The following is a 26616-nucleotide window of genomic DNA, read 5'->3' on the forward strand; positions in this document are numbered from 1 at the left end:
AGCCAAGGCAGGAACTTACAGCAGGAAAAGACAGGGAGGGATATGTTGCTTACTAGCTTGCTTGCTGTCCAGGGTTTGCCCCTGTACCTTCTTACACATCCATCTGACTAGGGAATGGTATCACCCACAGTGGGCTGGGCCTTCCCACAGCCATCAACAATCTAGAGAAATGTCCCACAGGCCAGTTAGAGAGTGGTAATTCCTCAACTGGTCACCCTCTTCCCAGGTGTGTCCAGTAGACAATTACTATGCCAAAAGCCAAGCACAAAAGAGCACATATTTATGATTAGAAAGTAGACTTGAAGTTGCCTGAGGCTGGGGAGTGACTACCAGACGAAACAGGGTTTATTTTGGAAATTTAGGTGCTTCGTAGTCAACTGATCCAGGCATAACCTTGGGAATACACAAAAAATTCTAAGACTTGTAATTGTTTAAAGAGTGAAACTTCAAAAACAAAACAAAACAAGACAGTGTTGAGCAACGTCCCGCTCACCTTATATCCCAGAATGGATCACCACCAGGGTTAGTTTAAAAAAAAAGGGGGGGGGGATTGGGGATTTAGCTCAGTGGTAGAGCGCTTGCCTAGCAAGCTCTGGGAAAAAAAAGAAAGAAAAACAAACAAACAAACAAAACAAAACAAACAAACAAACAAAAAAGGTCTCCAAAATAAAAAAGTGAATTTTAAGCTGGGCAAGATAGCTCATGCCCGGAATTGCAGTGCTGGGAGAAAGCAGCAATAGAATCAAGCAATTTTTGAGCTACATACTGAGTTTCATGACAGCCAAGAAGGAGAAAAATGGAGGGCAGGAGGAGGTGGGGAAAGAGGAAGGAAGGAAGGAAGGAAGGAAGGAAGGAAGGAAGGAAGGAAGGAAGGAAGGAAGGAAGGAAGGAAGGGGATTTTGGTATCAGGAACTGCTTTTACCTCCAGCAATGACATCAGCTGGTCACCTGCACATCTGTTGCCATAGCAACAGCCATACATTCCCAGCATACCTTTAGTTCAGCTCCTACCTTCACCTGGGAGAAGTCATATTTCAAATAAAAGGCTGACCTTTCTTCCCCCTCTCCTCTTTCTCTTCTTTTCTCTCTTTTCTCTCTCTCCCCCCTCCCCCGCCTCCGCCATCCCAATAAACCTCCTCCACGTGAGACCGTGTTGACCTGGTGTGGTTTGTCTGGGCGCAGGCCGCATCCCAACAGGGAAGGAAGGAAGAAGAGGGGGATAGAAGGAGGGAAAGAAGAGGAGGAATGGACGGAGGAAAGGAAGGAAGGAAAGAGAGGGAGGGGAAGAGAAGAAAAAAAGAAAGTGAAATCTATGGTATGAAAATTATAGCTCAAGGAAACAGCAACACACAGCAGGAAGCCAGTGCAGGCTTACGACAGGGATGAGCAGGGGATGAGCTAAAGGAGACTGCGCCCGGATCTGTGACCACTCCATTTCTGAAGCTGGGCAGGACGACTCTGGCTAAACTGCTCCTGTCTGTTCACCATTCAGTGTTAAGAAACCCAAACAATATAATATCCCTGCCCCCAGCGCTATAAACCAGAAGCCAACCTTATCTAAGCAACCACCTCGGGCAAAGCTCGGTAGAAGCTGGGGCGCGGCGAGGGTAGAAAGAAGGTAAGGACGGATTGAGGGTGTGGCTCCGGGCGTTAGAAGGTGGCTGAGGATGAGTATGGGGTTGGGTTTCATTCCCAGCACTGCAGGGAGGAGGGGCAGGGCAGTGGCAGCCATCACAATCTTCCTGAGTTCTTACCCCAAGTGGTCTCCCTCGCCAGAAAGCCACGCACCAGCCACTCAGCAAACGTCTCGGGGGAGACCTGTTCCAGTCACCACTTGCAAAGGTTCAAAAATGTTGAAAAAAGGTTTCATCTAATACTTATTATTTTTGAGATAGGATCTCAGGTAGCCCAGGCTGGCCTTGTACTCTCCGTGAAACTGAGGAGGTTAAGGTCCCGATCCTCCTGAATTCTAGAACTTCAGGTGTGTAGCCACTGTACCAGTGGCGTGTGGCGCGCCGGGCTGAACTCTGGGCTGTTGGGCACTCTAGGCACGTTGAGTTCCTAGCCCTCATAGCTCTTTTCTAAGATCATTTTAAGGATTACGGATATGTGGGGCTATGGAGCATGCTTAGTGAATTGTTTGGGTTTTGTTTTTGTGTTTTAGACAAGGTTTCACTCTGCAGACCAGGCTGGCCTCGAGCTCAGAGATCCACCTGCCTCTGCCTCCTGAGCTCTGGGATTAAAGGTGTATGCCGCCACATTCAGCTACAGGGTGACTTGTAAAGGACTTTTCTCACTTTAAGTCATGTATTTTTACTATTATTTTTGTTGTTGTTTTATCATTATCATCATTATTATTGCAGAAGTGTATTGTTGTTGTTGTTATTATTATTATTATTATTATTATTATTATTATTATTACAGAGGTGTATGATGTGTGAGTGAGAATTGAGTCTCTCCTTCCACCCTGTGAGCTCTGGGGATAGAACCTGGATTGTCAGGCTTGACAGCTGCTGAACCACTTCCCTGGCTTCCAAGTCACGTATTTTTAAAGCCTTGACTTAAACAATCTCTTTAGGTGGTCAAAGCTTCTCGTCCAGACTCTACTGCATCTGAATAGTCATGTCATTACATACCAAAAGTACCTTTCTGCAAGATACAACCTAGATAGAGACACTTGCTAAAAACGTAGTTTCCCTCAGGATTTAAAATATCTGGAAGGAAGGTAATCTAAAATTGGATCTACACTTCCTCTTTTACCAGAGAATGGCAAAGGGAAGGCGGTATTGACTCCCAACTAAGGTCAAAACTTTTTTATTTCAGATTTTCATAATTTCTGGGCTAACTGCTCCAGAAACGCATCATTCCAGTAAACACTGTAGGATCTTTATTTCTTCATTAATTCTAGTAACTAAGTAATGAGGCCATGTCCACTTCCCTTTGGCTGTGGGAAACACAGATGGTTCTGGAGGAAGCAAGTGTCCCGACCTTCGAACCCCGTCGGCCTCTCTTGACACTGGCGACGTGACTATCCTCTGAACGTCAGTTAGCTACACGTGCAAAGGAAGATGAGGCACCAGCCTGGCAGGCTAACTGTAAGGAAGAAATGAGACATTTGGCTTGGAATGAAGAGTCCTAGTCCACAATGCATGAAAGTCCAAGCCAGAACTCAAAGCAGCTAGTCACATCCACAGTCAAGAGCAGAGAGGACTGATGGACGGACAGACAGACGGACGGACCAACACACTCATGCTGCTCAGCTCACTTTCTTCCCTTGAGGGAAAAAGATTAACTGCTGTATTGCTAAGCAGTGGTGGTGTATGCCTTTAATACCAACAGAGGCAGGGGGATAACTGTGAATTCAAGGACAGCTGGGGTCTACAGAGCTAGCTCCAGGACAGCCATGACTACACAGAGAAACCCTATCTCAAAAAAGATATAAAAATATTTTAAAATGTATTTGTTATATTTATATGTGTTGTACTGCCTGGTTTTGTGTGTCAACTTGACAGGAGCTGAAGTTATCACAGAGAGAGGAGCCTCCCTTGAGGAAATGCCTTCATGAGATCGAGCTGCAGGACATTTTCTCAATTAGTGATCAAGGCCTGGACGGCCCATTGTGGGTGGTGCCATCCCTGGGCTGGCAGTCCTGGGCTCTATAGAAAAGTAACCTGAGCAAGCCAGGGGAAGCAAGCCAGTGAGCAGCATCCCTCCATGGCCTCTGCACCAGCTCCTGCCTACAAGTTCCTTCCCCGTGTGAGTTGCTGTCCTTCCTTTGGTAATGACCAGCGATGTGGAAATGTAAGCTGAATGAACCCTTTCCTCTCGAACTTGCTTCTTGGTCATGATGTTTTGTGCAGGAATGCAAACCCTGACTAAGACAGACAGACAGACAGACAGATGCACGCACACACACAAACACACAAACACACACACACACACACACACACACACACACACACACACACACACATCTGTTTTCTTTTTGAGACAGGGTCTCTCTATGTAGCCTTGGCTGTCCTGAAACTCACATAGACCAGGCTGGCCTCAAACCCCCTAATATTTTTCTGCCTCTGCCCCCACACCAGGGTCTATTTTTATTTTTTAATTATTTGTGTGTGTGTGTGTGTGTGTGTGTGTGTGTGTGTGTGTGTGTGTGTAGGTCAGTACACTTGAGTGCAAGTACCGAGAGGCCAGAAGGGGATGCTGGCCCTCCATAGCACTTGGAAGTCATAGTTAGAAGCCACCCCACCTAGGTCCTCTGCAGTACATACTCTTAACCCCTGAACCACATTCCCAGCTCTGCTTTCTTTTACACAGTCCAGGGCCCGAACCCAGGAAACGGTGCCATTCCCTTTCAGGCTTTGTCTTCCCACAGTAGTTGACACAGTTACGGCAACCTCCACAGACATGTCCATAACCCAGCATGATCCCCTGAGACCCTCCCTAGGGGACTTCAGACTGTGCCAAGATGACAAGTCAAAAGCCCAACACAACTGTATTTGGCACTTTTCTACGGCCATGATAACACACCATCGTACAGAAGAAAGGGTTCATTTGGCTGGGCTTACTGGGCCAGAGACATAAGAGTTTTTCTGCCGGGGCTGGAGAGATGGCTCAGCAGTTAAGAGCACCGACTGCTCTTCTCAAGGTCCTGAGTTCAATTCCCAGCAACCACATGGTGGCTCACAACCATCTGTAATGGGGTTGGGTGTGTCTGAAGACAGCTACAGTGCATACTGTACATTAAGTAAATAAATAAATCTTTAAAAAAAAAAAAAAAAGAGTTTTTCTGCCATCAAGGCGTAGGCAGGCATGGCGTCCGAACGGCTGAGAACTCTCACGTCAAACCACAACCAGAAGCAGAGAGCAAACTGGGAATGACTGAGTATGGTTTGAAACTTCAACGCCCACCCCAGTGACGTACTTCCTTCAGCAAGGCCACGCCTCCTAACCGCCCAAACAGTACCACTACGTGGGGATCGAGTCTTCAAATGTCCGGTCAGACCTCGCACTGAAACCACGATTAACAACAATGAACACCCTGAATCTGTCCTGCTAGAGTCGACCGCAGCTCTCAGCCTCCGATGTTTTAAAACCCTTTGCTGCCGAAAGCAGAGTAATGCTTAGAGTAAATGTCCACATACTCAAATGTATCATTTTAATGAAATGTTTAGACATTTGGAAATAAGTTGGCTTCAAATCTTGCCCAACTTTCTCCTCTGCATGCTAAATCATAATCGTCTCTAAACTGTCTCGCAAAAATATCTAATAAACTCATTTCAAAAATTAAAACTAACGAGGGGGGGCGGTGCGGGCTTAAGCTTATTAATGTAATTGATGGTCCCGCTTCCATATCCAGTCCCCACCGGTTTCTCTGACAACAGCGAGAAGGAACAACTGATATTTCAGAGCTGAGGTTTCTGTAAAGTCAGTGGACTGAAGAAAGATGTGCTTGTTCCTCACCTCCACCAACGAGCTTGGAGGCGTGGTAAATATAACCTGTAAGGGTCGCAGAAAGCAGACCGAACTGATGCTTTAGAAATCGATGCCCTCTTTCATTTAGCACATGAGAGTTTCGGAGGCCTGTGGTTATGGCTGTTGCTGTGTGGATGTTTACAGCCACCAGTTCTCACAGGCACATGGCAAAGGCCCGTGGCTTTGCTGGGGTATCCCACAGAGAAGACTGTTACTGATGTTGTGATAAAAATAACTGACGCAAAGGACTTACGGTTTCAGGGGTTCTTGCACGGTTTACCGGCCCCGGCCAGTAAGGTGGAGGTGATCTGCTAGTCAGAGATCAGGGGGAGAAAAGGAGACCAGGGACCAGGTACAATCTTCAAAGACCCACCCCCCAGTGACTTACTTCCTCCAACAAGGTCCCACCTAAATCAAGTTTCCAGACCTTCCCAAAGAGACGATAGAGAACACTGTGTTTTGAAAGCATGGCAAAGTCCATGTGTAGAAATGGCTGTCTCTTCAGGAGTGGTGAGCATGGTGATGCATTTAACAGTAATACTTAAGCTGAGGCAGAGCGCAGCACGGGCTCTGAGGTCATAGTTCAAGGACTGGATACCCATCCTACAGGACCTCCCTTAACAAAGGCCAGAAAACCCTTGGCCATGGGCCCATGGACCAAACCTGATCGTCCACCGGCTGCCGGTCAGTCTTTGAATCACAAACTTTTATTTTAAAGATTGGTAGACGAAAAAAAAAAAAAAAAAGAGGATGAGGGTATCACTCGGTAGACAGATGTCCTGCCTGCACACATCTGTAAGCTGAGCATCTGGGAGGCAGAGGCGGGGAGATCCGAAGACCATTCCAGCTGTGTATCAGGTTTGAGGACGGCATGAGCTACCCGAGACCCTGTCTCAGAAAAAGAAAATTAGTAAAAAGTATCGTCTATGCTGGCAGGTCAAAATTATCTGAAATTCAACTGGCAAATTAATATCCCCTTTCTTTCATGCATGGTCTGTGTCTGTTCCGTGCCACAAGGTTGCTTGTAGGGCGCTGAGATACTTCCTAGCCTACACATGTAATGATTCTAGACCTTGACAGAAAAAGTTAGCTGACCTCTGTTCAGAGTGTTGCACTCTGAGATGTTCTGTCTTGCTCTTAGTCTTGTCTTTTTGTAAGTTGTTTTGTTTGTTTTTGAGACATTGGCTCACTCTGTTGCCAGGATGGCCTACAACTTCTTATATGGGCTTTGAACTTGACATGATTCTCCTCCCTTAGCCTATACGCCTAGGAAGAAAATTTTCTCTGTCTTTCTCCATCTACAACTAAGCTATGGCCACACCCCATTTAAAAAAAATAAACATGAAGGAAAGAGTATTACTATGTAGATTAGACTAATCCCGAACTAATAATCAGGTCTCTGCCTCCAAGTGCCAGGATTTGGGCATGTACCACCACACGTTCAATATTTTTTACACAAGATATTTTTTTAAAAAAGTTTTTTGAGAGACTCTCACTGTGCTGCCCTGGATGGTATGGAACTCAATACATAGGTTAGACATCAAACTTACAGTAGTCCTCCTGCCTCTGCCTCCCCAGTACTGAGATGAAAGGCATACACCATCATCAAATCTTGAAGGTGCCATAGATGAATGGTGTCTTCCTCTGTTGGTTCTCTTGAGACCGGGCTGCTCACTAAACCCAAACCTCCCTATTTAGGCTAGGCTGCCTGGCCAGCGAGCTCTCAGGCTCTACTTGTCTGCACTCCCTGCCCCTGGGCTGGGGTTACAGGCATGGGTGGCCATGGCTGCTTGGCTTTTTCCATGGGTGAGGAGGGAACTGAACTCAGGTCCTCAGTCTTGCACAGAAAGCTCTCGTATTCCCTTCTCAGTATTTTTTCGAAGGGTGGTTACAGAGAAAGACCACAGGGATTGTGAGGGAGCGGAGACTCCTCAGTAAACGGAGTTCGTAAAGAAGCTGAGGTGGAAATAATGCTCAAGCCGTTCCTGAGCTTTTTAACTCAAAAGGAGGTGACTGGGTGGTGGTAAAGCTTGGGTAATAGAATGCATGAATTTTGCACACAAAGCTTCAGGCCAGGGCCATCATGATGTACAGCAGGCAAGGTGGTACATGTCGGCAAGAGATGAGGCAGGAAGATCCGAAGTTCACGGTCGGCGTGGTAGTTTGTATGAGGATGACCTCCGCAGGGTCATATATTAAAATACTTGCTCTCTTAAATACCCGGTAGAACTGTTTGGGAAGGATTAAGAAGTGTGTTGCTGGAGTGTAGTTCGAGGTTTCAAAAGCCCACACCATTCCCAGCATGCTCTGTGTGTGTGTGTGTGTGTGTGTGTGTGTGTGTGTCTGTCTGTCTGTCTGTCTGTCTGTCTCCTGCTTGTGGATCAGATGTGCAAGCTCTCAACTACTGCTCAAGTGCTGTCCCTGCATGGCCTCTGCCATACTTTCTACCATGACAGCCTCGGACTCATCCTCTGGACATGTAATCCTCTACTATCTCTTCCTATCTTTTATAAGTCCCTTTGGTCATGGGGTCTCCTCACAGCAACAGAAAAGTAACTGAGGCAGTCATTCTCTCCTAAATAGTGAGTTCTAGGCCAGCCTGAGCTATATAAGACCCTGTCTAAAAGAGGGAAAAGGGGGTGGGGCAGGGGCTGGAGAGTTGGCTCAATGGATAAAAGCACTTGTTCTTGCAGAGGACCTGGCTGGATTCCCAGAACCCACATGGTGGCTCACAACCATCTGTAACTCCAGGCCCAGGGAATCCAATGACCTCTTCTGACTTCCATGAGCACCAGGCATGCACGTAGTGCACACACATGCGTGCAGACAAAATATTCATATGCAAAAATAATAAAATTAGTAAATCTAAAAAGAATCTTTAAAGGAGAGAGAAATGGAGGCTATGGCTCTGTGGTAAAGCACTTGCTCAGTATACTTAAGGCCTTAAATTCCAGGCCCAGGAAAGGAGGGAGTGGTGGTATCATAATTGGCAAGTGAATTTATAATGAACAATGTCTATCAAATTCAGTAAGAACTGACCTTACAGAGAAATATAGTTTAGTGTGTATGTATATAATACTTACTGTATGGTTATTATATATATATATATATATATATATATATATATATGCTAAAAGAGGTCTTCTGTGTGAATAAAGGGTACATAGCTATAACAAGAATCCTATTAGGAGCAGGGCTATTTTTAGGAGGAGGGCTCTGGTTACACAAAATAAGGAAAGGGCACCTCCTGCTAAATAAAGCAAGCTGAACTCTTTCCTCACATAACTACCGGAAATAGGCATAGCACGGCTTAAAGAAGGGAAAAAGTCTATAAATAAAAATAGAAAGGGGGAAAGACTACTACCCAAAACAAGAAAAACAGACTAAACTCAGCACGTGCACACATGGGCATACACTGGCACACGCAGGCAGGCATGGGTGTGCACGCAAACACACACACACACACGCACACGCACACACGCACACGTGCACACACACAGCTACAGAGTGCCTGGCATGCATGAGGCTCTGTATTGTGTAATGCACTCACATTGGACTCCTTGGCCGAGTAGTTTAACAAGGGAATTCACAAGGCCCAGCCACCTGTTACATTGTTATTTTGGCCCATGTATTTTCAAAGGCAACCTTGACACCAAAGCCAGAATCACACCGCCATAGCAACACCGGCAGCAGGGTGCTGGAGGACGAATTTTAAAGGAGTGACTTATAGCCCCTGCAGGGCTAGAGATAAACTAATCTTTAGCGTCCATTACTGTGACATTGACACACATTACCACCCCGCACACTTGGACTTGGGTCTTCCCACCCACTACTTCGACAGCAGATACTCCAAGATGTCAACTGCTGCCCCACAGGATCCCCCAGAAGGAACAATTTTAACTGATGTATTTGTGTGTGTACACATGTAGAGTATGTGGGGCTTATATTTGTGTGTACACATGCACATGAGTGTCCATGAGTGTGTTTGTAAGCCAGAAGTTGACACCAGATTTTTTTTTTTTTTTTGGTTCTTTTTTTCGGAGCTGGGGACCGAACCCAGGGCCTTGCGCTTCCTAGGCAAGCGCTCTACCACTGAGCTACTACCCCAGCCCAGACACCAGATGTTTTTAATCTCTAGTTCCACCTTAGTTTTTGCAACTATTCCTCACTGAACCCCGAACTCAGGAGTTAGCCAGACTAGCTGCCAGGAAGTTCCAGGGATCCTCCTATCCCTCCCCACCTCCCTAGTGCAAGTATTATCAAATTTAGGGACCACACCCTGTACCCCAAGTCAAGCCTAACCAGCCATCCAAAGAGTCAAAGAAGAGTGGAAACCAGCAAAAGGAGGCATGATCAGTGTGGTCAGTTTGGAAAAAGACTGGCTCTTTTCACTGGCTAACTGAGGGTGAGAGGTGGGGTCTGATGTAGGGTGCGGGCTTTAATGTCAAGTTCCGAAATACTGGGGTTACAAGTGAGGGCTGCCAGGGTTGAAGAAATGGCTCAGGGATAAGAGGGCTTGCTCTTGAGGGGGTTCAGTCCCCAGCATCCACATGACAACTCACAATCCATAACTCCAGTTCCAGAAAATCTGATGCCCTCTTTTGACTTCTGAAAGTACCATGCACATGGTACGCATACATGCAGGCAATGTACTCATAGACATAAAATAAAGTAACTTAAAAAAAAGGGGGGGGGTTGGGGATTTAGCTCAGTGGTAGAGCGCTTGCCTAGCAAGCACAAGGCCCTGAGTTCGGTCCCCAGCTCCGAAAAAAAGAAAAAAAAAAAAAGGGAGGGAGAGGGCTACCACCAGAATTTTACTTGAGTGTTAGGAATGCAAACTCAAGTCTTTTCTGGTTTTGCAGCAAGCTCCTTACCTACTGAGCCATCTCCTGTGTCCCTAAAACGCAAGGTGAGTTACAGACTCCAAAGAGGAACCGGATTCTGGTACGGCACGGCATTTAAAAGCGGGAGACTGGCATTTCACATGCAGCTCAGCTCAAGCCCTACAACAAAACAATGACTTCCCTCCCTTACATTTGCTCAACTCTGCTCCAAGTGACCAGTGACTTGGACAGACAAAAAAAAAAGGGTACTTTTTGTTGTTGTTTATTTGTATTGCTTTGGGGCAGCGAAAAGGGATGGATGGTCTCACACCCACTAGACAAGGTCTTGCGCCAAGCTAAATCTGAGAATCTAGACTCAGGTAAATCGAGCCTTTGTAAATGAAATCAGAGATGGCACAAGAGGAAGACTCTGATCCACTAATGACCTGTCCACTCTGCCCCCTAATGTTGGGTTTCAGACCCGGGACAAGCAGCTGAGGTGCTTATTTAAAACATACTTAAGTGGAACCGGCAGGTTCTCCCAGCATCCCTCAGCTCCTGTTAGAGGACATGGCTGGCATACCCCTCTCCTTGAAGCTCTTCCCTAATAATCCAGGCATAGGTCTCTCTCTGCTTCTCTCTTCTTCCTCTGTAAGTGCACTCTCTCTCCCTCTCCACAGCAACTTCACTAACCCCCTCTTGGGTGGTTGGTGAACTCCCATGAGAGCGCCCCCCCCCCCCCCCATTAACCTGTCTTTAGACTTGAATTCCACTTGAATTGGCTCATTACACCTGCAGGGGTAACTTCTTGCCTAGTGCACCCTGGACTGAAAGCACCAGTTAAGGAGAACTCGGTTGGCTCAGGGTGTTTTGTGGAAGAAGAGAGACGAGCAACAAGAAGAACAGAAGAAACCACACGTTTAGGAAGTGCTGATGAGTCTCTTCTGGGGTGATTCTTTCTGTGGGAGGAGGCAATTAACAGGACTCATAGTGTCAACATTGCAAGGTGTGGCTGATTAGCCATCCAAAAAGCTCCAACAGAGGCAAAACGCAAGCGATTATCCAGCTGCGGATGTGCCGCACCCACAGGCGTGTCCCAGGCAAAGCTTCCAGTCTGTAGCTGGGGTGGACAGGTCCTACCCCTACCCCGATTCCAAGAAACACCCAGGGCAGATCCGCACCTACCGCGGAATGACACAGCTCCCGCCCTCCCCAAAACTGAGGTCGAAGAGCCCTGGCAAGCGCCCCCACCACCCACGACCCACCCCTCCCCGCTGTAGCTTTTTACTTTGTTCTCAGTTTAAAAGGAAAGGCCTAAAAGGCCCTTGGGGTAAGTTCTGCCTACCAGTCTCCAGCGGAGAAGATAGGCCAGGACAGCCCTGAGGAGAAACCCGCTCTACAGATGAAAAATGGATGCAGACGGGAAGGCAGCCTCTTGCGAGCCTACCGATTTGGCTGCTTTTGATCTCAGCACCGGTGGGGACCTCTTATCTTTAAAAAATAAAACGGCTGGGTCAGAGAGATGACTCAGCGGTCAAGAACACTTGCAGCTCTTGCCGGGAAGCTAGGTTCAGCTCCCAGCACCTGCCTCCAGGTGTCTGTAACTCATGAGTCCCTGAGCACGCAACATCCTCTTCTGGTCTCCATGGGCACCAAACACGCACGGGGCACACAGACCTACATGCAATCGAAAACGGCCGTACGCGTAACATTTTAAAAGTTAAAAAACAAATTCATTCCTTCGTCAGTGTGGCCGTGAAGCCTGTCATCCCCAGAGCTTGAGGCAGAATTTAATGCCAGCTTGGGCTGCAGAGAGAGTTCAGTGCTAACCTGGGCCACATATAGAGATCCTGTCTCTCATGCCCTCCAAAAATAAATAAATAAATAAATAAATAAATAAATAAATAAATAATAAACAAGCAAACAAACACCAAACTAAAACAAATGAATAAAAATAAAGGCTGATTCTGACAGACAGAATCAACGCTAAGAGGGAGAGAGAGGGGGAAAGGGGGAGGAAGAGGAGGAAAGGGGGAGGAAGAGGAGGAAAGGGGGAAACATCAACTCCAGGAGTGTGAGCAGGAGGTTGAACAACTGTGCTGATTTTAAATACACTCGCCCATCTCAGAAGTGTTTTTCTTGAAGAGCCAAAGGGGATTACTCCATTTAGACAACAAATAGCCTAATTATTATTTTTTAAAAAACAAGCAAACAAACAACAACAACAACAACAACAACAACAAAAAAAAAAAAAAAAAAAAAAAACAGAGAAAAGCAACTACCAAGCTCTTTTGCAGCCAGATCTTGGCAGGAAGACACATCTACGTACTACCGTATCTACAGGCCGTAAGTCATCCTGTCCAAAACCGTAACTACTTTCGGCTATGTCCAAGTTTCCGTCACACACAGCCCAAAGGAGGCGAACAATTGAATCGTGACTCTGTGAACTTTCCATTTGGACACTGTGCCTTTATAAGAGAGGGAAAACAACGTAACAAAAATAATAATAGGCTTTCAAGCCAGGTGTGGTAGGTCACGCCTGTAACCCCAGCCCTCGGGCCAGCGTGAGCAAGACCCTGGTGCAGAAACAAAACAAAACAGAAAACAAACAAACCCCAGGTGGACGGTGGAGACGGCTCAGCAGTTAAGAGCACTTGTGATTCTTACAGAAAACCCAGGTTCAATTTCCAGGGCCCAGACGAAGGCTCACAACTATCTGTCACGTCACTACAGACTGATCCAAAGCCCTCTTCTGACCTCCCCGGGGTAGCAACCATCAAAGGGGTGCACAAACATATATGCAGGCCAAACACTCATATCCATAAAAATAAATTTTAAAATAATAATTAAGAAAAAAGGCTCAGGAAAAAAAATTTGTCCCCATTAGGCTGGGGTTAAGTCTCCAGCTTGCAAGGTGTAACTCATGCCCCAGTAACCAAAGGCAACTGGAGTTGCCAAGCACGTGGGAGGCTTAGATAACCACTTCCTTATCTCTCACCCATGTCATTAAGCTAAAGGGCTATTTTCACAGCGTTTTTTGAGTACTAAGAAAACCACACTCAGCAACCAGGGATCGTGAAAGGTGGGGTGTGTGTGTGTGTGTGTGTGTGTGTGTGTGTGTGTGGTCATTTCAGAACAGGGCAAACTCAGCAAAACCTTTCTGAAAGAGAGTTATGTCACCAGGCCACTAACCCCAGCAATTACACATTCCAGGAGATATGCCCAGTGGGACTCAAGCACAAGGTTCTCGTCTGGTTACTCCAATCCTCAGGAAAACCAGCGGTCCAAGTCATAGAGCAATAGTGGCCATGGCCGGAGAAAAGGGCAACTTCATGTGTGTGACCCATACATATCAGCTTGTAGTCCTGGCTACTTGGGAGGCTGGGGTGGACAGCTTATAAACTCAGGCGCTCAAGACCGGCCTGAACACGTTGGTGGCCTTTAATGCCAGGAGGCAGGGACAGGCAGATCTTGGCCAGTGCGAGATCAGCAGGGTCTACGTGGCAAGTTCCAGACAGGCCAAGGTATAGGCACAGATAGACTCAGCCTGGATAACAAAGTGAGGCCCTTTGTCATGAAAATAAAGAGGGGGAGGAGCCGGAGGAGGGTTAGCAAGATGGTTGGGGAGCTTGGTGAGCCAGGGCCCCCGCCACCAAGCATGACAACCGGGGACCCACATGCTAGAAGAGGAGAACCAAGTCCTGCAGGTTGTCCTCGGACCCTCAAACATATACACATGATAAAGTAACCAACGTAAAATGTAATGAAAACTGTAATATCTAACGAAGGGCTCCGGATGAAGTTCAGCGGTTTGCACGAGTCTCTGGATTCGAGCCTCAGACTAAATAGATGATGCTGATGATGATGCTGAAAATGATGATGATGATGGAAGAGGAAGAGAAGGAGGAGGAGGAAGAGGAAAATGAAAAAAGTAAAACTGGGAAAAGGAAACACCCCATTTTCACCATGGAGTGTCACTGGGTATGTCTACCACACTCCAGGGCAGGCCCCACGCCCAGGACGAGTTGGTCCACACAAAACAGACTCCACATTTTTTTGTAGTGGTAGGTTTTGTCTTAGTGGGTTTACTGTCGGTTTTGATTCTCTCTTTCCTTTTGTTTGTTTGTTTTTGTTTTGAAAGAGGAAGGGAGAGGAAACTTGAAGTTGGGCGGGTGGGTGGGTGAGGAGGAGCTGGGAGGAACTGGGGGAGGGAAAGGAACATGATGGAGATGTTGTCTGAAAATATCAAATCAAATAAAAACCTAGCAAGCTCCGATGGCTGGCTGGCTGGCGAGCCCAAAGCCCTATTTGTAGACATCATTAAGAATGACGAGAAGGAAAATGTTACAATGCGCACGGATTAATAAGCCATCACACTGACTTGAATTATTTTTTTTTTCCTCCTGGGTTAAACATTTATAAATTTCTATGAAAATAAGGTAACATTTTAACCGTACTTCCTCACTGAGAAAAGGAATCCAATTAACGTCTGTTTCTCCCTTCTACAGGAATAAAGCACTATTCCTAATCAAATATTCTACCCTCCACTTCAGCGGTACCAATTCTACTGGTCTGAAATGCTTCAAAAATTCGTGGGTTTTTTCCTTCTTATGTTAGTTAAGTGTTTTGAAGCCGATGCACTTTTTTTTTTCTGTGTAAGGACAATATACCAGTTTCTCTGAATTAAAACACTGGCGGTTTGGCAAAGGTCACTGACTGGGGACTGGAGAGATGGTTCCACAGTTAAGAACACATACTTCTCTTCCTAGGGAGCCAAATTAAACTTTTCTGCTTTTTAAGATGGTTGCCTCAACCATTTTCTTATAGTGGCATGTGATTTTGTCCAGCAATGTGGAGCTCTTAATGCCACTAAAAATGACGAATACAGCTAAGCATGGTGGTACTTAACTTTAATCTCTACCACTTGGATGGGAGAGGCAGGTAGATCTCTGTGGGTCTGAGCTGGTCTGTTGTAGTGCTTTCCAGACAAAAGCCACAAAAAAAAAAACAAGAAAACAGAAAACAAAAAAACAAAAAAAAAAAAAAGTGGGGTTGGGGATTTAGCTCAGTGGTAGAGCACTTGCCTAGCAAGCCCAAGGCCCTGGGTTCGGTCCCCAGCTCCGAAAAAAGAAAAAAAAAAGTGAAAAGAAAATGTCCTTAGATACTGAAATGTTTACATGTTTGGCTGTCAGCACTACTGAAATAAATTTAACATAAAAAGAATTTTTTTTTTGAGGTAGACAATCCTTAACTGAACGTGTAAACTCTGGTTATTTGTGTGTGTATGTGTTGCGTGCCTGCACGTGTGCATATATATGTGGGGATGCATGTACTCATGCATCACCTGGGCAGAGGCCTGAGGAAGATGTCAGATGTCCTGCTCTATCACTCTCATTCATTCCCCTGAGACAGGGTCCCTTACTGAACCTAGATCTGGGCTGGCAGCCAGCAATCCTCCTGTCTCCACCACTATCCCCTAATACGCCAAGACACACGGCGGCAAGCTCAGGTTTTCGTTTGTTGGTGTCGCTTTGAGACCTTCCCTCTGAAAAGGATTCCTTATTCCACATGCGGTGTGGCTCTAAAATGAACAGCATTCATTGGAACTTTTGGTTTGTAAACTGTCTTAGGAGGCAATGCTAAGAACAGTGAGTCAGAGCTGGGGGCCTCAGTAGTAGGGCGAGTCGATCGATCGGACAGAACTACATAGATCCAGTCTGGCAAGCCCGAGGCCCTAGGCTCAATCCCCAGTACTGGAAGGAGTAGCACACGCCTGAAACTCTAATGAGCATCATCTCTGAGGTGGCAAACATGAGGCTCTGAACGGTACATTTTGATCTTCTCTGAGCCCTCAGACCTTCCAACCTGCCTGCTTGCAGGTGAACAGTTTGGCGTTTTCAGGGGCCTGGCATGGCCTGTCTCTTCCCAGCGCCATTTTCAGCAGCTAATTTTCATGGAGGCACAGGTGCTCCGGAGCTCCCGTCCCCGCAGATGATGGCTCTGAAAGCCAAAGGTTTCTGCTGCCATTAAAAGGAGTGATTCCCGGGAGTGTAGGGGTGGATCTCTTATAAAAGAACAAAGGACGAACGTTCCTTTCAAAGAGGAATATGATTCATTATTAAAGTTGTTCAGAAGAAAAGGCTCGAATTCACCTACATGTCAAGGGGCTCGCCCACCTCCTTTTATGGGGCTAAATCTTGCTCTGTAGTCCAGGATGGCCTTGAAAAAAAATTAATCAAAATCTCTTTTAAAAAATTACTTTTATTTTATGTACACTGGTGTTTTATCTGCGTGTATGTCTGCGAGGGTGTCGATCCTGGAGTTACGGACAGTTGGGGGCTGCCATGTGGTTGCTGGGAATTGAACCCAGGTCTTCTGGAAGAGCAGCAATCGGTGCTCTCAACCTCTGAGCCATACATATCTCTGGTCCCAAAATGTTTTTTTGTCCGTGGTGGGGCAAGGGTGGGGAGCTTTGTTTTTAGTTTTGAGACAGGGTTTCTCTGTATATAGCTCTGGCTGTCCTGGGGCTCTCTCTGTAGACCCATCCACCTGCCTCTGCCCACCACCGCCCCATCCGGCTGTTTGCTTTTTGGGGTGATGGTAGAAGAGATCAGAACCAGGGCCCTGAGTATATTTATAAATCAAACTTTACACATTTCATAGTTTCAGAACGAGTCCCCCGTGCTGCCTCTGTGAAGCACTACCCCACTGCCTAACTTACAAACAGACGGACAAAACTACTGCCAGGTAGGCAGCAAAGGAGATACTGGCTCAAAGAACTGAGAATTGGTGAACTTTTTTTTTTCTTTTTTTTCCGGAGCTGGGGACCGAACCCAGGGCCTTGCGCTTCCTAGGCAAGCACTCTACCACTGAGCTAAATCCCCAACCCCTGGTGAACTTTTCAGTGAGAATGCTGGGGTAGGGGCTCATAAGGAGCTCCCTGAGGAATAACAAACTGTTGCTGGGGGAGGGGAGTCTCAGTCATCCCTGGTGTAGCCACTAGAAATGTGCCCTAGTTCAGGTAACTCACTCCCCATTCCCACTCATGCAGGCCTTAAGAAAAAGACTTATAAGAGGAGGAGAAGGAGGAGGAGGAAGAGGAGAAGGAGGAAGAAGAGGAAGAAGAAGAGGAAGAGGAGGAGGAGGAGGAGGAGGGTGATGGCAAGGAGAAAGACTGTGGGTGGAGCAAGATCAAAATACATTACACACATATGTGCGTATGAAACTATGGAAGACTAAAAACCGAACTAAATAAGTAAACTATAAGCAAGCCACACCCCACCAAGCCCTCCTGCCACAGGGTAACTGGCTAGTTCCTTCCTGAGAGTCGACAGAGCCAGGAGACAGAGCTTACACAACGTATATTTGTCAGACAGGAAAGCGGAGATGGCAGAGATAAAACAGGAGGGTGTGCAGCCCTGGGCTTTCTAGGGACTGCACAGTCCTACAAGAGACTTTCTAGGAAGCTTGGGTACAGGCTCAATAACCAGCTATAGTACGATCTATAAACTGTCCGAGTAGGTCATACAAAGTCACAAACCCTTTGCCAAGGACTAAGACACAGTCCTAAGTATCAATGCAAAGACAGCCACACCAGGGTGGCTGAAGCAGGAGGATTGAAATTTCAAGACCAACCTAGAATATGTAGCACAAACTCCAGTCTCAAAAATTAATGAGAGAGAAGGAGAAGGAGGGAGGGAAGGAGAGAGGGAGGAAGGGAGGGGGAGGAGAGACACAAACTGGAACTGAGGGTAGCACTCTATGGGAAAAGAGCTTGCCCCAGTACAAGAAGAGAAAGGGGAAAGCCTTTCTAATTTGTAATTACATAACTATAAATATAATTATAGCTTAATTATAAATTCAAACTACAAAGTTCAGGAGAGATGGCAGGAAATATAAAGAATCCAGCAAGTAAGACCCAGCAAAAGGCCTGGTTTAGCAACATACATCTTTCAAGTCCAGAGCTCGGGATGCAGGAGGATCTCAGTGAGTTCGAGGCCAGCCTGGTCTACATAGTGAGCTCTAAGTTAGCCAGCCCTATAGAGAGACCCTGCCTCAAAATAATGAATAAATCAATAAAACAAACAAAGAAATAAATGACCCAATGAAGGTTTAAACTATTTAATTATAGTAAAACCTAAGTCAGCAGTGATTTTCCACTCTTCGGTTGAGTCATTTCTTTCAAATAAGCATGAAGCTATATAGAGTAGACAGCAGCGGCCCACACCTTGGGAAGCAGAGGCAGGTGGATCTCTGAGTTTGAGGACTGTCTGGTCTACAGGAGTTCTAGAAGGGCCAGGGCTACACAGAGAAACCCTGTCTTGAGGGGCGTTTAAAACAAACAAACAGGGGCTGGGGATTTAGCTCAGTGGTAGAGCGCTTGCCTAGCAAGCGCAAGGCCCTGGGTTCGGTCCCCAGCTCCAAAAACAAACAAACAAACAAACAAATAAACAAAAACAAAAGCATTAAGATTAGTGTTTTCACACAGACTTAGAATCCTCAGAACAAGGCCTTCACATAACTAATATCATCAGACCATAATGGGAGGTCTGTGTGAAGTGGGTGCATCTGGGTTATATGTGTATTCATGTCTGTGTGCCTGGCATGTGTGACTGTGAATGTCTCTGTAGGTATGTGCGTGCATGTGGCTCTGTGTGTTCCTCATCTGTGTCTGTGAATAAGCATATGTGTGAATATGTGTGTAAAAAGTATCTTTTATTCCCCTGAAGTAATTATCACTTCCGCGGCTTAACTAGTCCTGGAAGCTTCTAGCCTCCGTAGAATCTAATCTAGGCCCAGGGTATTTTCAGCTTCTGGGTCTCGCTTTTGAATAAGCTCACCCTTCCTTGTTCTTTCTGAACTCTGAGTGGCTGGGCCAACTCAGCTCTTCTGGCTCAAACTCCTCTCCACGCTAACTGATTCGATCTGGCTTCTCTTGGTTTCTCCTGAATTGCTCTGCTTGGCCTCACTTTGGCAATCTGTTCTTATCTTCTGGCTGCTCCCCGTCTCTGGCGTGTTCTGCCTTCACGTCTAGCTTGTTCTTTCTACAGCCTGTCTCTGTAAAACTATCCTGGTAAAAAAGTAAAAACTGTTTCCTTCTCTTTCCTATCTCCTCTGCCTGTACTGTTCTCTGAACTAGCTTCCCTTTCTTCTCTCTTGTCTCACGAGAGTTGGGCATGTCCCATTCTGTTAAATCTTTTTCTGATTCGTCCCTTCGTCTGCCACTGTACTAGACATCACTTTCAAACCTGGGTGCTTCCTTCCCTCCACAAACTAACTTCACCTTCGTTGTTTGGGATTAAAGGTATGTTCTAAGGCCACACCACAACCAGAAACAATTGTTCAGTAAATAAAAACAATCTCGGGGCTCACAGTGCCATCAAATATCCTGCAACATGTCTGCTTGTGTGGGTATACCGCTGTGACTGTTAGCATTACATGCCTGTATAGACATAAGTCGATGTGTCTCTGTGTATGTATGTGTGTCTATGTGTGTGTGAAAGAGAGAGACAGGGAGATAGAGAGAATGAATGTGGGGCCAGGGAGCAGTCTTTAGAGACTAGCCACTTAGATTAAGTGCTTAAATAGCATTATTATAGGCTGTCATCAGATTACATTTGTTTGGGCACTCTTACCCAGGGTGATTTAGCCCAGGGACAGCAACACACCCTAAGATGGTTAGATAGAATGCTGTGAGGGGATCAAAGGAGCTGGGCTTGGGAACAACTGGAGTTCTAGACAGTCATGCTTCAGCTGACCTTAAAAGGGGGAGAGGAAAAAAGAAAAGAAAACACATGGCTGAGGTTATGGCTCAGTGGGTTATGGGGTGCTTGCCGAACAAGTTTGAGGACCTGAGTTCGAATCTCCAGCACCCATGTAAAAAGCCAACAATGTGGATGTGCCTGTGACCTCAGAACTACCAGCGGAAATGGAGGTCACTGGGGATTGCAGGCTCCAGATGGAGTGAGAGACTGTCTCAAGGGAATGAGGTAGAGAGTGATAAAGGACACCAACGTCCTCCTCCACACGGCACGCACCTAGCCATGATGACTCAGGCCTGTGATCCCAACGCTTAGGGGGCTAAGGCAAGAAGATAGTGCGTTCAAAGCCAGTGTAGGGAAACCCAATCAATCAATCAATCAATCAATCGTCAAGAGAACCGGAGTGAGTCATGAGGTGATGATCTAATGAGAACTTACTCTGGCTACACGTTTAGATGCGGGCCCCCACTCCCGCTACGTCTTATGAGGCATTGAGTGCTGGGAAATGTGAATGTGAGTCACTTTAACGCTCGCTGTTAAAAGGTCTTGGTAAGCTCTGACTACATCGTTCTAAGTCAACAAAACCGTTCATGATGCTGTTCAGGCAGCCAGCCAGGAAGTGGTGGGTGACCCCAGACTCCTTCCTTTGTCCTTATCATGTATATAGCCAGCAGCCAAGACAGAATGTCCTGGCCTTCCGTCCTCCCCACATATGAGTTCTTAGCGATGTGCCCTGCCTAGCACTGGGGGGGATTCTGCCATCCTAAAGAAAATCGACCAAGACACTGTTTAAATGGCCAGGAAGCCCAGATGTCTTGAGGACCTCTTCTAAGACATTACTGCTACCAAGAACTGGCTGACTGAGTGAACCCAACTTCTGAGTGTCAAGGCTGGGTTCACTCTGCCCGGGAGTCTCAGTGAAGGAGCTATAGCAAAGAAGGTCCCAAGGTTCCAAAGTGCTGTTTCTTCTCCCTTCACAGGGGCCTCCAGTCCCCATGAGGGGGTTGACTGGGGTGGTCCTTATGAACTAGAACCTCAAAGATCTGCAGTATCCTGCAGCCCTGTGGCCAGCCCTGGGTCTCACAGTAAATGTATTTCCCTCCTAGTTCTGACCTAAGTCGAGGCCACTGGTTTCAAATCTGGCATGCCCTTTTTTCCCCCACACTGTTTCAGAAGAGGACACGATTTTCTGGAAAACCGTCTAGACCTGAGACAGCTATAGCCATTTCCTGGGGGGGAGGAGAGAAGAACTATAACTCATAATTTCCAATTCAGACCTTTCTGCTGGTGGAATCCTGTGAGGTAGATCCTCAAATAACTCTACGTACCTCTTGAATGTTTTTTTTTTTCCTCTGTGTGTGTCTGTATCGTGTACCTTAGTGTGCGAACGCTGGTGCACACCAGCTACAGCAGCATTAGCTGTTCGGATCTTAGGACCCGCCAGGGCAGACCCCACTTCCCATCCTGTTTGCGCTTCTATTGTTTTCTGCTGCGTAGGCCAAACAAGCTGCATCCAGAAAACCCCCAGGCTGGGCTGGCCCTGAACTTAGAGATCCACCTACCTCTGCCTCCTGCGTGCTGGGATTTAAGGTGTGAGTCACAGGCCTGCCCACCAGATGGTGCTTGAGATTCAAATTCAGGTCCTCCTGCTCCTGTATCAAGGGCTTTTGCCCACTGAGCCACCCTTGGGACCATCTCTTGACCCATGTTTTAGAAGCTTTACTGATTTGTAATTTACACAGCAATCCAATTGTTCCTCTGTCCCCACTACATTTTAGGCAAGGATTTGGCCTATCAACCTACATCTCCAGTTTTGGTTTCAAAACATCACTGGTTTCAAACTTCTCCCATGTGTCCTCTGTCCCTTGAGCTCCTGAAAGGCAGTAATTGTGTCTGCCATGCTTGCAGCACTGTCCCCAAGCACTGGGCACCCAGCGGGAGGCCAAGAATGTATCTGTGAAATGAATACTTTCATTATGGCCCAAATACCAACCTGCAAGTTTGCAGAACTAAATTTAACGTGCAGCTCCTTTGCTCCTCCAACAAAGCCTTTCAATCAAGCCCATGGCCCCACTAGGCAGAACGGCCCCACCTCTGTCCTTGAACATGGTGGGCCTGGATCAAGCAGTGGGCTCCTTTGCAAAGTCTCAGAAGTCAACAGGAGACAACAATGCTGACAGATTAAAACTTGCAGCAGACACCCTCCAATGATTTGAAAGAACCAACTGTCATGTCGGAAAATGGGTGACATGAGAGGAAATGGAAAGTGGGCTCTAGGGGCAAGGTCTTTATTTGACAGCCACAAAGAGAAGAAAGAAAGGACCTTAGTTCTCCCACTTCAAGGGACTTTATTTTTGTCACAACCAGATGAGACTTCCAGAAAGAAGGGAGTCACGATGTCACAGAGCTTCTACCTCTGGAGACCCTGAGCAGTGGACCAACCGGGTCACACCCTGATTTGTATTTAGATGCTGGGAAATGATCATTCCCCAGCTGTCTTCCAGCATTATTTAGTGTGTGCTTGTATGACAGCACCGTGTGGTGCCTGAATCCATCAGTCTTGGCAGCAAGGGTCATCATCTGACCCTTCATCTCCTCCGCCTAGGTCTTTTTTTTAAAGATTTATTTATGTTTATATATGTGAATACACTGTCAATGTCTTCAGACACACACACCAGAAGAGGGCATCAAGTCCCACTACAGATGGTTGTGAGCCACACGTCTGTCGCTGCTGAGAATTGAACTCAGGACCTCTGGAAGAGCAGTCAGTGCTTTGAACCGCTGAGCTCCAACCCAGGTGTCTTAGGCTTTTGAATTTCTGATAATTTATTTATTATTTTTTATTTGGGGGGTTACACGGTTTGAGGCAGGTTCTCTCTCACTATCTAGCGCTGGCTGTCCCGAAACTCACTATGTAAATCAGGCTGTCCCAAAACTAACGGAGCTCTGCCTGCTGGAGCTCTGCCTGCTGGGACATTACACCCTGGTTTTGTTTTGGTTTTTAACCTTTGAAGATTAATTTTGCGGGGATGGAGGTGGGCACATGCCTGTAATCCCAACCCTTGAGAAGCAGAGGGAGGTGGATCTGTGACTTAGAAGCTAGCCTACGGGGTTGGGGACTTAGCTCAGTGGTAGAGTGCTTGCCTAGCAAGCACAAGGCCCTGGGTTCGGTCCCTGCTCCGAAAAAAAAGAAAAAGAAAAAAAAGAAGCTAGCCTACTCTACAAAGTGATTCTAGGACAGCCAGGGTCAAAAAAGAGAGCAATCCTGGGTCAAATATTGTTCAGTGTTGTTGGGTGTTTTGGGTTTGGTTTTTTTTTTTTTTTTTTTTTTTGGTATTTTTTTCTTCATAGGTACGTGTCTGTGTGAGTATATGTCATGTGTGTGCTCAGAGGCCAGAAGTGGGCTCCAATCTCCTGTGGTTGGAGTTATAAACATTGGTGTCTCTCCTCCACTCCCATGTGGGTGCTAGGAGCAGAACTTCAGTTTGTTATTTTTGTTTTGTTTTTTTTTTTCTTTTTTTTTTTCGGAGCTGGGGACCGAACCCAGGGCCCTGTGCTTGCTAGGCAAGCACTCTACCACTGAGCCAAATCCCCAACCCCCAGTCTTTTTTTTTAAAGAGTAGCAAGTGCTCAACCCCTGAGCCATCCAGCCTCAAGCCGCTTTTAATATAAAAGTACTTTGCACTCTAGGCCGATACCTTCGCTGCCTCACTGTATCGCAGGTCTGAGAGGGCTAGCGAAGACAGGATGGTCAGGAACCAAAGGGTTGGTTGCAGGCCCTTCCCAAGGTTCATTTCTCACTTTAAAAAAGGGGAGGCCCAAAGCTGGGCCATGCTGAGGCCCTGTTTGTGAGAGCTATATTTTCCATAATTTGAACATTTTTTGAAACGGCTTTCTATTTTCCAGATGACCAACTTTACAGCTCACAGTATGAATGATACACTTGAGCTTCCTCTACCTAAGAGTCTACAAAAACAAAAACAAACAAACAAAAAAAAATCTCTGCGAGGCCTACGGATGGAATGTAGAATTTCCCTTTTCATCTCCCATAGGGTAGGATGCGCCCCACCCACAGCCTTCCTGAGCTCTGTTAGGTAAGATCCAAAACTCACCCTTTTTTTAACCAAGAGGAAGGGCAGAGCTGTTACCTACCTTTCAAAAGTTTTCAGGGTTGCCTAAACTATCCAGACCTCTAGCTAACAAGAAACAGGTCAACCCAGGCCTGCCAGGCACGGTACCATGCCTTCTCTCAACCAACTGAGGGGGCTGGAGAGATACTCAGTGAAGAGCTGTGGTTCCCAGCACCCACACCGGCTGGAACGCCAGTCCCAGGAGACCTGATGCCCTCTTCTGGCCGCCACGGTCACTGCACTCATGTGTTCGCCAACAGGTACAGACAGGAAAACGTTTAGCAAATAAATGAAAATATAAATAAAATCTTTTTCTTTTTTTAAAAAAAGAGCCGTCTTAGAGCTGAGGACAAAAATAACTGCCTAGGGGGTTGGGGATTTAGCTCAGTGGTAGAGTGCTTGCCTAGCAAGTGTAAGGCCCTGGATTCAGTCCCCAGCTCCGAGGGGGTTAAAAAAAAACTGCCTAGCATGCTCAAGTCCTCGACTTTGAGACCCCAACAACAATCTCCAACCACCAGCTTACTACCTTTCTATTCATTGTGAAATTCATAAACTACCACATCCAACTAGCCTTTGTTAAGAACAGTATGCCTTTCTCTCCAACTCCAGGCCGGGAATCTGTCCCACATGACAGGTGTCCCCTTAAATGACTGGGGAAGGGCAGTGTCCTTTCTCGCACAATCAACTTCCTGGCCCCAGCCAGCAGGCCTGCATCTGTTCCTTGTCTGGTCCATTAGTGCTGAAAGCTTCAGCGTGTGCATTAAGAGTCCACGCCACTCAGGAGCAAGACTCTGCATGCTAGAGAGCGGGGTGGCTCCGTGAGCATCGTTCACTGTGAGCGACCCCGGCACGGGGAGCTACTTAGATCAGTAAGAGATCAAACTGACGGTCCTGGTCTTGGTTCCTCTCAACTAGGAACAGTCAGAACATTAAAAGTAAAAGATTAAAAAAAAAAATTAAAAGATGTTTCCATACTCTGAGGAATCTTTAGCCTTCATCGTCAAGGGTTCCACTTTATACAATACACAGAGTGGATGCAAGGATCAGCCATTGAAGCATCTTCCTAGGCAGAGAGTGGCGGCAAACGCCTTTAATCTCAGCACTCAGGAGGCACAGGCAGGTGGATCTCTGTAAGTCTGACGGTTGCCTGGTCCACAGAGCAAGTTCCAGAACAGCCAGAGCTACAAAGAGACACCTTGTAACAAAAAAAACCAAACCAAGCCAAAAAAACAAACTCTTTCCTTCAAGGTCTGCAGGTGCTTGCAGAAACTCATCAGTTTCCAACGGAGAGGGAGGAAGAGAGGGGAAATGACCCCCACCCTAGTATCTCCATTCCCAGCCTTCCAGGGTGGCCTGCCCAGCTCCCATGATTCTCAGAAACATCATCAGGGGAACTCTCCTGGGGCCAGACGCTCCTGGGTAGAGTGGCGGCTGTCTACCAGAGCAGACCACACAATGACATCCTGTGTACACGGTTATCATTCTTCTTTTTGCTTCGGGTCCTTAAGGAGGCGGATGTTTCTGTTTTTCTTCATTGTGCAGCAAACCCCTAGAGACCACAAATAAATCCCTACCTGAACACATGCTAATGTGAGGGCAGTCCAAATATTTTTTTTTAAAGATAGTTTTGTGTTTTAAATAAATAAGAACTAAAATACGAAAATGCCTACCTTGCATTCTCTTTTGGATGGGCTTCAGTCTCTGGGGGAACACTTATCTCTTTATTTGTGTATTTATTAATTCATCTATTTATTTAGACAGAGTCTCACTGGGTAGACCAGGCTCGCTTTGAACTCATATATATTTATTTACGTGTACTGAGGGTTCTGATTTTGCTTTCCATGCCTGTGTGTCTGGTGCCCTCAGAGGTGAGAGGAAGGCACTGGAGCCCCTGGAACTGGAGTTATGGGTGGTTGTGAGAAACAGTGGGGATGCTGGTAACCAAGCCCAAGTCCTCTGCAAGAAGAAGTGTTCTTCACTGGCGAGCCACCTCTCCGGTCCATGGCCCTGAACTCTTCGTTCTCCAGTCTGGTGCTAGGATTCTAAGTGTGCACCATCACACTCAGGTAACGATGTTTGTTTGTTTGTTTTGTTTTTAGGTGCTAGGGTGATAACCGTGTGTGGTTCAGCTTCATAAATACTAAGCAAACACTCATTCACCCTAGACACACTTCATTAGGTTCTAACAGGAACTAGACTTTGGTGTCCCCTGGGTGGATACAAGGTCTGAATCTGCAAGTTATCTTCAACCAGAGAAGATCCAGTAGACATGCTATACACCGACACAAGGCTTAGGGATATAACATCTTCTACCAACAGGCATCAGATAGAGAGGGGGGGGGGGAGAGAGAGAGAGAGAGAGAGAGAGAGAGAGAGAGAGAGAGAGAGACTGTAGCCCTTACGGCACCCATGAAGCAGGATTCA

General features: G+C 46.6%; 2 protein-coding genes across 3 annotated transcripts in view; one reads left to right on the forward strand and one right to left on the reverse strand.

Moving 5' to 3' along the window:
- Positions 1-26616, reverse strand: part of Pitpnc1 (phosphatidylinositol transfer protein, cytoplasmic 1) — a 264927-nt gene that overhangs the window by 232765 nt on the left and 5546 nt on the right.
- The window catches only part of Psmd12 (proteasome 26S subunit, non-ATPase 12), a 34395-nt gene continuing 33799 nt past the window's right edge, over positions 26021-26616 (forward strand). Inside the window, exon 1 of the mRNA XM_087570843.1 lies at positions 26021-26258. Coding sequence (XP_087426969.1) covers positions 26124-26258 — 135 coding nt within the window. The 5' untranslated portion in view covers positions 26021-26123. The remainder of the gene's footprint in view (positions 26259-26616) is intronic.

The sequence above is a fragment of the Rattus norvegicus genome, chromosome 10, assembly GCF_021556685.1.
Source record: "Rattus norvegicus strain SHRSP/BbbUtx chromosome 10, alternate assembly SHRSP_T2T, whole genome shotgun sequence".
NCBI classification, from domain to species: domain Eukaryota; kingdom Metazoa; phylum Chordata; class Mammalia; order Rodentia; family Muridae; genus Rattus; species Rattus norvegicus.